We start from the raw sequence: 13,864 nt of genomic DNA, 5'->3' as shown, positions 1-13,864 counted from the left end.
CACACCAGGTCTTCCTGTGCTCTATTCTGCTCTCTGTCGTGGCACTATGACATGACCAAGGGTCAGAATAAGAGGAGCAGTAAGGATGGGGCCTTCTTGTAGATACATGGAGAGTCTGCAGCACTGGAGTAGAACCCACTGAAGATGAATGGGTGTTCACAACAAGTCATCCTTCCAAATGCAGGAGACAGCTTCAATACAGGAAACAGCCTAAATGCCAGCAGGTAGAAGTGGATTGGCAAACCCCTCATTTACCAAGAGAAAATGTCAATTTCATAGATCAGTATAGACTGCCTGTGTGGTGCTGGGGAGACAGGCTGGAGGTGGGGGGGAGGCTGCAAAGGTTCCTTTACTGCCTGCCCTTCTCAGGAGAAAGAGGGAGAAAAGAAGTGACACAGGAACCAATAACGGGGGCATGGAGATACAAGGTTAAGAAAGGGGAGGAACCTTGGTTTTCCACTTTGCAAATCTCACACTTCTCACCAGCCTGATGGAAATGACGGGTGTGAGAGTGCACATGTGCAGGTGTGACCTCCCAGGTGTGGGCAGCCAAAACCAGCCTCTGAGCCGGGCAGTCTGTCCTCTCCCTTCAGGATCCCATTAGTGACTGATGCTCACCCACAGGCAGCTTCACCTGGGTCCCACAGGGGTGCTGGCCATTGGAGGGCGCTGTGGCCATGCGTGGCGCTGACTGGGACTGCCCTGTGGACAGCTCACTCTGACTCCCTGGGCAGTGGCCTCTCCACTGCTGAGCTGCCCAGGAGCCCGTGTGCGAGCATGAGACCACGGCACGTCAGATGCCCTGCGTAACTGCTGCAATCGCCAGTAGCAGGGCAAATTAAATGAGTTGAGACCACAGTGATGAAGGACTGGAGCATGCAGACGCTCCTAAGGGACAAGGACTGTTTCTCTCACTGGAGCCCCGTTCTCCGGCCTGCTTCCCGCTGTCACACAGGATAAGTAAGAACCAGACAGTCAAAGATCCACACAGGACACCTGTCATAGCCGAGTCTGACCACTGTGGCTGTGCTGCCTCAGCCTCTCAGGCCTCAGAGACCCTGTCATACCAGGACAAGCCATGCCACAACTCCAAACTGCCATGCTGCTGCATCTCAAGGCCCAAGGAAGGGAACACTTCCCATTTACCCAACCCAAACCCATACACACACGTACAGACAAGGATGCCTCTGTGCGCCCTGACCCACAGCCGAAGCGGAAATCACCACTCACCACTCACCACTCACCAGTGTGTGCCTGAGATGGACGGTGACCAGGGGAGAACGGGACAAATTCTGGGAGAGAGTAGGTGGCGGGGACACTTCCAGGGAAATCAGGTGGCTGGCTGCAGAGAGCGGACAGTCTCTGTAAAAAGCTGCTTCTGCAATCCTGTCAAAGAAATGGAAACTGGTTCCAGCTGAAACTCCCTGGGAACCAGCGCTTTTTGAGGCCTGGGTCCTCAGGAGGAGCTCGGCTTTCCATCTTCCAACCCTGTTGCTCTTCGTGGTGGATTTGACTTGGTCACCTGAATTCTACACGTCAGCACCACACCAGAACTAGAAGGTGAGAGGGTGCCTGGGAAGCTCAGATTCGCCACCTCAGGCCCTGGATCTTAGCACTGAGACCTCACTGCTCTGTGACTCTGGACGGCTCACTCACCCTGCTGAATTTTACTTCCCCAGCTACAAAGTGGTAAAAACAGGGGTGGTGACACCTGCTCTTTAGCCTCCCAGTGTCCATTCATCCTTTCCTGATGGAGGTGCCTCCGATTCCTTCCGGGAGGCAACCCTCCCTCACTCCATCTTTGAGCTTGGAGCTGATTCTGTCTGCCTTGAAAGCGAGCCCTTCCTTGAGGTATGAACCCAGCAATACATCACAAGACATTCCTCAAGCTGCCATGCTGCCCAGAGATGAGCACAGGACCCAGCAACACCCAAGAAGATACAAGACCCAGGGCAGAGACACCCCCACACACAAATACAAGGTTTGGGGTGGACTCTAGGACAGAGGCACACATCTCTCCGAAGGACAAGGGCCCCTAGCTTGGAATCTCCTGAGAGGGGAGGGACCAGCTGAAGAGGAAGCTCATCCCAGGGAAGGAACCCAAGATGGAGCCTCACCACAGCTGGATGCTGGATCAAGCTGCTCCTGGGCTTATGTGAGCCAGTAAGCTCTTCTTTTGCTTAACGTAGTCATTTAAACTAGGTTTTCTGTTACAACACAATCTCCAGAAGCCTGCCTAATGTGTGTGGGGCTTGTCTTGCAGAATTAGAGGACAATTCTACTGCCCTGGAAGGTCTTCAGGGCCAGAACCACGGAGCAGGCAGCAAGGTGCCTGAATGAGGGCTCTGAGGAGAGCCGTGCTCAGGGGCTGGGAGGACAGTACTGACTGGCACCTAGGGGGAGAATAAAGGATCCTGCCTGACTCTCTGCACCCGGCCCTGCTAGGTAATAATGACTGAGGCTCTGTCACAGGCATGAACTGCAGGCAGCTATCCCAGCATGGAGAATGGTCACCCAGCCACCTTCCCAGTCTGCAGATGTGAATCTGAGGCTCAGTCAGCTGCCCAAGGTCACACAGTCAGTCGTGGGGTTGCAGGGTCTCGGCCCTGTGCTCCAGAGCCCTGTACCACTTGCCTTGCTCCAGGTTCTGTCAGGTCCCAGTGTAGGGTCCTGAGTCTCCTCAAGGAGGCCACAGCCCATACTCACTCCAAGTGTGAGGTGGTGGACCCCGGTGCCGGAGTTCTCTAACCAAACTGTTGTGCCTGTGCATGGCAGCGTGGGGGCATTACCATGGTCAGCCACCCAGGAAGCCCAGTGCCACCCGAGACTCACCATGTGCTGGCTGGCGGGATGCTGTGCAGACGGTGGTGCACAGAGTGGTACAGGAGGCCCACGATGGTGGTCCAGGCTGCCGGCAAAGCAGAGGTCGCTTCAGGTCCAAGCAGGGGAGCAGCAGAGCCCCCTGCCAGCCGTGCTCAGCACAGCTGAGCCCAGGGCCCCAGGCAGCTCCTCGGCAAGGAAAATGATGGACATTGGGAGCCGCAACTACAGGAGCATGGGTGCCATGGTCGTTCCACGGAGTGCCCAACTGTGCTGCCTCAACCCACACAGACGCGGGCTTTGGGGAGAGCCGGAACTGTCTGAGATGCCAGAGCCTTGAGGGCAGACAGGCACTCCACGGGTTCTGCTGGGAAGTGCTGCGTGCACTCCGTGTGTGGCGAGGAATGCTGCCACCTGCACAGGTTATGGCCTCCCTGATACTGGAGGTGGCAGGCAGAGGCTCTCAGGTCCTGGCAGCCACCTGATGCACACATCCTCCATACTTGGTCCCTCCCCAACCCTGCATTCCAGCTTTAAAAAGGGTAGCACCTGTCCCCGTTTTCTCACTCCACAGGCATATGGCGAACTGTCAGCCAAGCTGCTAAGCATGGTGATACTTCAGACGTAAATCCTGCACGACACCCACGATGCACCAGGCACTGCTACACACATGTTGCTTTTGATCCTATAAACCTTATCAGGAGGGGGACACTCTATTTCCTGGGTACAAAAGGCTCAGTACTTTGCCCAAGGCCACACAGCCAGCAGTGGCTGACCCAGGTTCTAGCCGGAGTCAAAGCTTATTGTAAGTAAGGCTGCTCCCAAGCACGAAAAGTTTCTGCATTGGTAAACATGGGCTGGGTCAGTTTGGCAAATCTGGGCGTCTGACACATCCTGCACCCAGGCATGGAGGACACAGCCCTCAGCGGGGCTGGTGGGGCCTCTCCCTGGGGCAGAGCATGCCTGTGTCCTCACCAGGGGAGCTGGAGGCCAGTAGGGTATCCTCCTGGACACAGGCAGTGAGGGGAAGAGGGAACTGGGCACTCAGGGAGGGGCAGAATGGCCTGGCTGGCCTGGGCACTACCCCTAGGGCAGGGACTGGGTGTCCAGGGTGTTCAGGATGAGGAACCTGTCTCCATTGTTCATGGACCAAGTGGGTGAGGCTTGTGGAGGCAGATCCACCTCCCCAGCGGGGCCCTGGGCCCTGACAGGCTCCTGAGTAGAGTCGCTCATCCCAGGACTTGACTTAGGCCAGCATGGTATTCGCACCTGGATCCTGAACTAACCCTTCACCTAACCACGGCAACTCTGACTGGGGACAGGAAACTGTAGTCTGTTTACTTTTGCCCAGTAGGCACTAAGCAGACCTGGGGACACTCCAGACCCACTTGGATGCAGATTCCCAGTGTTCCACCCCAAATCCCAGTCCAGTCCATGGATGGCATGGAGCTAGCTTCATGAGGGCATCTCAGAGCTTCCAGAGGCACCCACCCCAGCAGGCACTCTGGGAATGGCTGTCCAGCACTCTGGTAGGGCATCATGGGTCTTTAGCTCACCAGTTGCACCCCAGGACCCTTCAGAAAGTCTGTGCACAGCCCCAGGGTTCCGGGCATCCACTCACTCACCTGAGCTGCGAAGGGCCTCACGGGGAATCTCAATGTAGCTCTGCCCATGGGCAGGGAAGCGGTAGTGAGGGGCTCTCAGGGTCTGTGGCAGGACCCTGACCACAGAGAAGTCTAAGGGAGGAACATTAGGGGGACCAGGTCAGCAAGCTCACAGGCTGCAGGAAGCAGGCTAAAAACCACATTGGAATTTGCTTTAACCAAGTAAATTCCCTGTGGAGTACAATCACCTTGAGAAAAAGTGTCGGTGATAAGTACATGCATGTATGTTCACAGGTGTGCACATGCACACATATGCACAGGCATGTACACGTGAGAACCGCACACGAAGAAAGGCTCTGGCTGAAAGAACGTCCTCCCTCCTGCCCTCTGCAGTTCTCAAGGCTCAGCCAAGATGGCAGAGATGAGATGGTCGTGGTGTACATGTAGCCTCACAGGGATGGAGCCACATGCTAGGTGGGAGAGCAAGGTGTAAACATCAGGGCCTCAGCTTTTGGCAGCAGGCAGATCCGCCGTGGCATGGAGGTGGGCCTCCCAGCCGGCAGACTTCCAGAGCTGCCCCTGTGGTGAGCTCCAGGGCCACGTCAGCTCTGTGTGCACCACAGAACTGTAGTGCTCATAGGCAGACTTGGAATACCGGCTGTGCCATCTGCTTGTGTGGCACTGACATGTGCAAAGCAGAGCCACTGACACCGGAATCCGATTTTTCTGTCCACCAGCATCTTTAGTTGTGGCGTCTCTGTTCTATTCTGAACCTTGGCAGCCAGAATGAGACAATCCATCTCCATGAAGCTCACATGTACATATGAACAATACCTCTATCCCAATACGCACGAGCATTCACCTCCAAATAAGACAGTGACCAAGGCAATGCGATTCAGGAAAATGATGAAGTCCACCTCAACTCCTGACTCAAGCAGCAGGAACCACCACAGGCCACACCCTGCCTCCTCCCTGCACAGTCCCCTACCCTCCAGCTGTGACAGCTACCTGCCATGGAGGAGGAGCCTGCAAAGAAGACTTGAGGCTGGGTAGAGTGCAGGTTGGAAGACACATGGCCCATGACGGTGTCAATGGTGTTGATCAGGCCTAGCACCAAAGCATTATCCTGCAAACAACAGACATGAAGGGGCCACGAGGGTCCCCTTGGTTAGCAGAGAGCATCAAATCACATGTCCCATAGCAGCCACAGAAAGTGAAGTCCCCAGCATCCTGCTCTGCAGACTGGGAAGTGGAGGCAGTCCCAGCAGCATCTGAAGACTGGGAGGTGGCCAGGGCCCGAGGAGCTTAGAGCATGGACACAGGTCACACTGACCTCAGAACTGCTCCATCGCTGCCCAGACAGAAAGACATCTGCTCCTTGCCTGCTCTGAGCCCTCTAAGGTACCTCAACAAGTCTTGTCCATTTCATGAGCAGGGCCAATGGCCCTGGGCCTCCCCAGCCTTAGGACACTGGAAATTTTCTGTCAAAGGGTGGCTTGTTCAGAAGTACTAAATACTAGAAGTAGTGTAGACTGCATCCTCTCTGGCCTCCTTGACCCTCTGTCTAAGGCTCTTTCCACCCCTCTGCATCCCAAAGCAGAAAGGACCCCTGACAACGCCCTTGGAGGGCCAGATCTCCCAATTTACATGGCTCCGCCATGTAAGTCTATGTCTATGTCCACCTCAGGCTGGCCCTCTTGGGTCCTTAGGGACAGAACAAGGAAAAGGATCTGTTTTGGGACTCTCCATGCCTGGCCCTTTTCTGCCTTCCCTGCCTTTGGCCTTGCAGCTGACATATTTGTCTCTGAGCCCTCCACATTCCCTCATAACCCATTCTTTGGGAGAATTCAATGATCTGGAAATAGAATGCACAGGCAAATTTTAGGCATTGTCTTAAGGTGAGCAGCCTGATTTCAATCAACCAAGCAGTTCTGCACACAAGGGTCTGTGTCTCCAGCATGCATTCAGTTGGGAGCAGCCGATACTTACTTCTCGCAAATGCACATTAGAGCCTACTGAAGCCCAGAGTTCCATGATTATTCATATTTTGCATAAGATTTGCATTCAAAAAAGTTCATTTAAATGGATGCAGAAACTCATCTGTCTGAGTCCCCCACCTGCTGGCCCCTTGTGATTCCCTAGCTGTAGCCTGGGCGCAACATCCTTTTGAAATTAAAACCTTGAGGGCTTGTGATTTTTTTAAAGAGAGAATCTGTATCTTGGTAATACTGTACTGACTTATATTCTAAATGCTTTCTTCTCCCTTTGCCAATGTTCAACAATCTCATTTCACTTGAAGTTGTTCAAATAAAAAGCTCATAAAATGCAAACACTCAGCCTTATTAATAAGGAGAGAGTGAGATACTGCCTCTTGAGCTGGAATTCAGTCTTGAACACATGTAATGATGAGGGCTCAGGGGGAGGAGTGCTGTAATGTGTACTTCCGGTCCGGACCCTGCAGGGCCTTGGCCTGCGAGTCCTGGCAGCAACCTGAAGCCATGTGTTGCCCTGGCAACAGCACAAGGACAGAGCCAGGGCCTGAGTCACTGCATGGAGCAGAATATCCTCTGACCCACAGCATTCTCAGAGCCAGCCCACTGCAATGTGGGGCTCTGTCATTACTGCAGCAGTTAACCCGTCCTGACTAACACACAGCATGCAGAAGAGTATTCTGCCTATAGGAAACAGGCCCAGTCAGACATACAAGGTGTGCGTAGAATATAGATGCATATGTGAGAACTGAAAACTAAACTATAAGGGGTATGTATATGCAAAATCAACCTGGTCTTTTAACATGTCAGGTGATTTTCATGTTATGTATTTTTTATGATTGTCACTTTCCAACTTCTCCATAGTTATTTATTGATTTATGTTTTAAACAAGTAAAATCAATATGTCTTTTAGAAATAAAAGAAAATCACTCCACCTGCTCCCTGTTATTTTAGTTCCAGAGAACAAGAGCTTCTTGTTTTTACACTTTAATCATAATGCCATGGCGTGCTCTATTTTCACTTCACTCAGAGATCTGTAAATATCCAACATGTTTCTTAGCACTATTCAAGAATGATGCCATGGTTTAAAAGTGCAATATATAAAAGGATGAAGATGAACTCCTTAGAAGAAAGGAGTTGCTTTCCTCCTCACACAGGACTGGGACACATGAATGACTGGTCCTTATGAGGGCCCCATGCTAGGCAGAAGTCAGTTGACACCCTGGCAAAATGAGTTCTTATGTCCCAGAAGGCAGCGACACATGGTTTCCCTGCTAGATCTGGGTTGGGCTGTCATGCTACTTCTAGGAAGACAGAATGGTTCCCTGGCACACACATCTTAAGATCATAATGTTCTTTTCTCTTACCTCTGATACGTGGGTCCAACTGGGCAGTAGAAGAACTTCGCCCACAGTTTTGAGGAAGGTCTACAGGTGGGAAAAGTGATCCTGATTAGTGCACATCCTTAGGCCTCCACTCTGATCCCCGAGGCCCCATATCATCCAACATGCCTCTAGTGGTCGGAGGCCAGGTTTCACATACAGTGGGAAGTATCAGTGGCTCACATTTGCACATTAAAGTATCAGGGTGTATCTTATAGATGCCATCCTGTCTGGTCACTATAAAACCAATGACCAGTGTGTGGATGTCACAGTGAACCCAGCCCACTGTGAGTAAGCAGCTGTGACACATTAACCCATCCATTTCTGAAACTAGTGAGCTCAGCACCCACAAATCAGTGCTTAACACATCGGTGTCCAGTTGGGTCTTTAGCCCACTTCCTCTCTCCTTTCCTGACAACCAGAAGGCCCACCTCTGAGAGGGCAGGGAGCCCGCACAGGGGGAGTGGATGAGTAGTATGCACTGAATGTGCACAAGGCAGCAGCTGTCATTTTTAGGTCAAGGCCCTGGTCCAGTTTTCAACACCAGGCTGTGGTCTAGCTATGCCCAGGCTCTGGGCTGACATCAAAGAGCTTTACCTCTGTGAGGTTGAGTGCCGTTTCTTCAGAGAGGGACTTGTTGGGTAAGCTGCATGACACATTTTGAAGATAACGCAGTACAATTCCAGGTCTTTCAAAGTTTTTCCTCTCCTCTGTCAGGTTAGTTATGATGGGATGGTAGGCATCTGTGGACACCTTAAGGAAATTGGCCACGTGACCACCTGCTGAGAACTAGAGCCAGATATTCTGTACAAGTGCAGTGTCCTACTCTGAGGGCTAAGGCTGGAGATCCCAAGATATTAATGGCGTGGCACCTTTAGGAACAGCCATGCATCCCCACAATTACCTTATGAACTAAGGTGATTCAGTCAATGAACTGAGCTCAGACCAGCTTACACAGACCTGAGAGGACTGGGGAGAGGCTCAGGGGATGGGGGAGGACTAGAGAGAAGTCTCAGGAGATGTGGGAGGATTTTATGCAGACACTGGAGCATACATTCTCCACTGAAGACTTCAGGCAAGGAGAGTTCTTCAACTACACATGCAAGTGTGAGAGGGCAATACATTTTATGTGAATCTCTCCCCTAATTCTCCAAGGAAAGATGGGATGGGGTAGCTGAGCAGTGGCTCTGAGGCTCAGGAAGCAGCCTAGGTGGCCGGTGACTAGAGACAGTAACGAAGTGTATTCTTTCTTCAGTCATCCTTGGCACCTAGAATCAGCCCTGAAGCTGGCTTCCCTCCAGCCATTTGTTATTTCTTCTCAGGCATTACACTGCCTGTCAGAGAGAGCCCATGTTACTTAATGGATTTAGTCTCCTGGCACTCAGGCTAAGCAAAGTCCTCAGGAGGGGATGCTGCGATCTGGATGTGTGTGTTCTCCTGAAGGCTGTGGGGAGGTGACTGGATCTTGAGGCTGCCAGCCTCACCCTGAATGCACTCCTAGCAGAACGATCCTTGGCAGATCACTGGGGGTGTGCTGTGAAGGGCATATCTTGTCTATGTCTATCTTTCTCAGCTGCCAGGAAATGGGCAGCTTTCCTCCACTCCACTCTGATGCTTCAGCCCTTCAGACTCAGGCTCACAGCCAAGGAATTGGCCCACCCTGGACTGAGCCTATGAGACCATGAGCCTAAATAAATGCTTCCCCCCTGGCTGTGTTCCCTGGTATCTGGCCACAGGGGTAGAAAGCTGTGGACACATGAGGACAAGGGAAATCCCCAGCTCACCATGGCATTGGCTGTGGGGGTCATGAAGAAGCTCAGTGGTGTCGAAGACAAAGCATGTTTTCCTGGAACAAACAAACAGTGCTTCAGCAAGTGGAGCAACACGGCTGCCTTTCCTCCCCCTCAGGAAGTTCTGTCCTTATTTAGAATTTGCCAGCTCAAGACATTAATACAGCTCAAAGTGTCTGAAGTAGGAATGTTTCTTGAAAGATAAAATGTTAATATATTGGCTTAATAGGTAGATTATGTAGATTCTTCCAGCTTAAATTGTTTTCCCACTAATGTTCTAAACTGTTTTGAACAGCCTTCATGCAAGTTATCATATAAAAATGATTATTTTATGCAAGGTATCAATCACCAACTTTAAATAAGGATGGGAAAATGGGCTTCAACTGCACAGACTTGCTGGAGCTAAAGTGAAGAGCTTTGCTGTCTCTCAGGGCTGGAACCTTGCCTCTGAGAGAGATGAACGAAGGCTGAACCCCAAAGAGCAGGCAGAGGAGCCCACCCCTTCTGCCCCAGGAGCCTGTGTAGTTGATCTTGCATTTCTACAAAGGTGTCCCGGGACTCAGATGAGGCCACAACGCTGGTCGGTCTCTTCTACTGACTTCCTAGATAGTCCTCTCCATTTTTGGAACCACTCAAGGTTGCTTTAGGCAATCTGAAGACATTATCTCTCTTCCCTTGCTGGCTCGAGTGACCGGGCTTTGGGGCTTGGGCATGGCAGGGTGATGGGAAATGCAGTCCTGTCACTACTGGAAGAACTAGTCAGAGTGACAAAGAGCAACCTCAGCAAACTTACACCGGCTCATGTGAGGCCACTAAATCCAGGGAAATTAAAGTCACCCCTGTCAGTGGTGACCACATGGAACCTGAGAAGTGACACTGGACCATGTCCTCAGCCTGGCTTAGCCCCTACATTGCCCCACTACATAGGCAGCTGGCAGATGCAGTGTGTTCCTGGAATACAGACACTCGCCTTTACATTGAATAACTGAGCAGAGCCCTCAGCTTCCTCCACTTCTCTGCAGAGGAGCTGCTCCTCAGCCCAGAGGCAGGGGCAGGGTGACAGATGGTCAGCACTCTGTCTTTCTATGTAAAGGCCACGCCTATCCATCTGGACAGATCCATCAGGAAATGTACCTGGTCCAGCCAAGGGGCTTAGAAGGAGGTGTCCCGTCGGACAGGACACTCACAGTAATGCTTTCTCTGGGCACCTGCAGTCCCCACACAGCTGTTGAAGAACAGGTCCCACAGGCTGGAGTTCAGCTCCAATGCCAGCCTGTGCATACTGCCTCAGCCCCACCATGGTGAGCTAGCTGAGCCATGGCAAGTCAGGCCCCACACAGGTCCTTCCAGGGGCCACCTGGATCCTTCTTCCCATCCAGCTTTCTTCATAATATACATCTCCAAACCCAGTCATGTGAAAGGGGAGCTGACGGCTGTGGGCACGAGTACAGGAATTATCTCAGGAGCTCTAAGTGTGCATAGAGCCATGTCCCAAGTTCCCCAAGGAATCTAACATTGCCTTCCCTGCATGTGGAGGGTCCAAGAAGGCTGGGCCTAAAAGGCCAGTAAGAAGGACCAGAAACAACAGCAACTCCTCCCAATATCAGTAAGGCAGGCATCTATCTGCCAGAAGGCAAATCTGCTTGTGACACAAACAACTCATTGGAAGTGACAACTCTGAGTCCCAGGCAACAAGTAGAAGGCTGATACCATTTTCCTTCTCCTGGACACTCTGGTCCTATCACTTCTGTGAAAGTAATTGAGTTCCATTTTCCTCAGTGAAAGCTACAAGACAGAAATGCCCAAAGCTGCCCAGGACACTAGCGCTCTGCCTGAGTGGCTCCTGCTCCCTCTTCCTAGGCCCGCACCTCCGATCGTCCTTCGGGGATCTCCCCTCTCCTGCAATGTTTGGACCAGGCTGACCCTAAGGCCATGTCCAAGGGTGAACTAGGACTCAGGAGTAGCTAATCAGAACCATCTCGTCCAACCACAGGAATTAACTGAACAAGCCAACCAGACTCAGGTTCCACCCAGTTGTGGGAAGTGATAGGGAAGGGAGGCTCTATGTTTTCTGCTGAGGTTGCTGAGGGGAGAGGATGTGACCCACGAGGGAATACAGCCATCCTGGCAGCCACAAGACCATTTCACATGGAAAGAAGGCAGGGTCAAGACAGACTCACAGTAGCAGAGATTGGGGCATGAGCTGAACCAGTTCATTGTGTGAGATAGGAAAACAATGAAACAAAACAACAAATGGCCTTCTCGGCTGAAGATGTTCTGAATTGGGTTTTCTCCCACACAATCAACAGTGGCCTAATGAGGCCAGACCTTGACGAAGGGTAAGCCAGGCTCTGGGATCCTGGCTCTCACCACCTGGGCCCTGGCTTTCCTTGGGTGCTAGGGCAGCAGCCCATAAAATCTGTGAGGTGCCTACATGGTAACTCTCATTTCTTGACAGACTCGTCTGTGTATAAGCAGAGATGTGGTGGGCACAATGATCACGGAGTTGTACATACTAATCTTAAAACTATCAAAAGCTCTTTAACAACATGCCATGTTCCTTGTGTGGTGCTAATGGCCTGACACCTTGTCAAGCTTTGTCTTCACAACACCCCCAGGAGAGGGAGCAACAGTACTTTTATGCATTTTAAAGAGGAGAAAGCTATGAGTGGAGAGATAAAGGCATGCAAAGCCCCACATTACACAAGTCCATTTGTATGTCGTCTATAGGATGGGCAGACCACAGAGCAGACAGATCTGTGGCTGCCAGAGGCTGGAAGGAGGGAAATGGTAGAGGATGTCCAAAGGGGCACGGGGTTTCCTTTGGGAGGGTCCAAAGTTCTGAAACTGGCTGAGGGTAGTGGCCACACGCGCGATGGATTTAATTGACTAAATGACACTTTGCTCACTTTTAAATGGTTAAGTTGATGGGCTATACATTTTACCACAAACTTTAAAAAGTCCCATGTTTACCACAGTGAAGGTTTGGACCTCGATCCACCTGTTCACAGCCCCTAATCTGTACCAACCTTGAAGGGGCATCTTTGGGGCTCACAGGGCCCATCAGGGAAAATGGCCCAGGAGAGGTCTGAGGACCAAATGCACTAATGCGCCCTGTGCTTACTACCCAAAGCCTTCTGAAACCATCCATCTCACACACACACACACCTCGAAGTCCTGTAGGGCTCAGGAGAGTATTAATTCCAGTGTGTCTCTGGTGAATTGTTGACTCATTTATCTTAGGGAACAGGTGTTCTGGAGAATGACTGTATTTATCAGGCTCATTAGGATACAGCTCACACCTGCAGCACTGATGGCTGTGACAGGAGGCTGGGAAGGAGGGGTGCTGAGGGGAGGGGCCCCCAGAACCAGCCCTCAGCCCAGCCACTCACTGACCGATAGCCCAGCCCACAGACTGCCCACTCACTGACCAATGGCTGCTGTGAAGTACATCTCAATCTCTTCTGGAGTCAGGGCCCGTTCCCAGATGATGAACTCGTCAAAAGCTCTGTTCTCATAGCGTTTGCTGTGGTCCTGCTCAGACCCAATCACCAGGTTGACGTGGGGCTCACCATAGGTGTGAGACACCTTCCCACTCGGGTCAGAGGTGCTTAGGGTGCCATTGACATAGACTTTCAGGCCCTCCTTGGATTTCCATGTGAACAGGACGTGAGTCCAGTAGGGACCTGGAAAAGAGTGAGACAGCTCTTGTGAAAGTCATCAGAAGGAGCGTTCAAGTGTGCCTCTGGTTCTGAGGACATCCCCCTCTCACAGGGACCTCACAGAGACCCAAATTTTATCAGTTCTGGGAACCCTTTTGTTTCCATCCCTGAATTTTCACATGGAAGTCACAAATTTAAATGCTGACAAGTGAAGGTGATAAAATGCCTATTTTTTAAGGCAAGACAGGAAGCTTCAGCCACTCAGACCAAAAGCTCAGTTGAACAAAAAAGAGAGTATTGCCAGGAACAATGCAAGGGCTTTCTCACAACTTCCTACTGCTAGTCCTGCCTAATGCAGGGTAGCAAAAAAGAGGAAGAAAGTGTACACAGCTTGAGAACAATATAATAAATTACTTTTGTTTGCAGATGATATATGACTATGTAGAAAACCTGAACAAATTGACAACAAAAAAAATGGTTACATGGCCTATACACAAGGCCTCACACACAGGAGTGAACCCTAGGGTGAGCTACAGGCATTGTGTGGCTATGATGCGTTAGTACAGGCCAGCACCACCTGGGGATGCTGACTGTGGGCAGAGACACATGGGGTCT

General features: G+C 51.4%; 1 protein-coding gene across 2 annotated transcripts in view; it reads right to left on the bottom strand.

The window, feature by feature from the left end:
• The window catches only part of Adgrd1 (adhesion G protein-coupled receptor D1), an 87,701-nt gene that overhangs the window by 54,621 nt on the left and 19,216 nt on the right, over nt 1–13,864 (bottom strand). For both annotated transcript variants that reach the window (XM_048343158.1, XM_048343157.1), the window contains 8 exons: nt 13,019–13,273; nt 9,582–9,643; nt 8,395–8,550; nt 7,783–7,842; nt 5,433–5,550; nt 4,446–4,556; nt 2,833–2,908; nt 1,245–1,386 (listed from right to left, as the gene is read on the bottom strand). In XM_048343158.1, the coding sequence (XP_048199115.1) occupies nt 1,245–1,386; nt 2,833–2,908; nt 4,446–4,556; nt 5,433–5,550; nt 7,783–7,842; nt 8,395–8,550; nt 9,582–9,643; nt 13,019–13,273 (980 nt within the window). The remainder of the gene's footprint in view (nt 1–1,244; nt 1,387–2,832; nt 2,909–4,445; nt 4,557–5,432; nt 5,551–7,782; nt 7,843–8,394; nt 8,551–9,581; nt 9,644–13,018; nt 13,274–13,864) is intronic.

The sequence above is a fragment of the Perognathus longimembris genome, chromosome 3 (genome assembly GCF_023159225.1).
Source record: "Perognathus longimembris pacificus isolate PPM17 chromosome 3, ASM2315922v1, whole genome shotgun sequence".
In the NCBI taxonomy this organism is placed as follows: domain Eukaryota; kingdom Metazoa; phylum Chordata; class Mammalia; order Rodentia; family Heteromyidae; genus Perognathus; species Perognathus longimembris.
The sequence above is the reverse complement of the archived record's forward strand: the minus strand, read 5'-3'. Positions and strand labels throughout refer to the sequence as shown.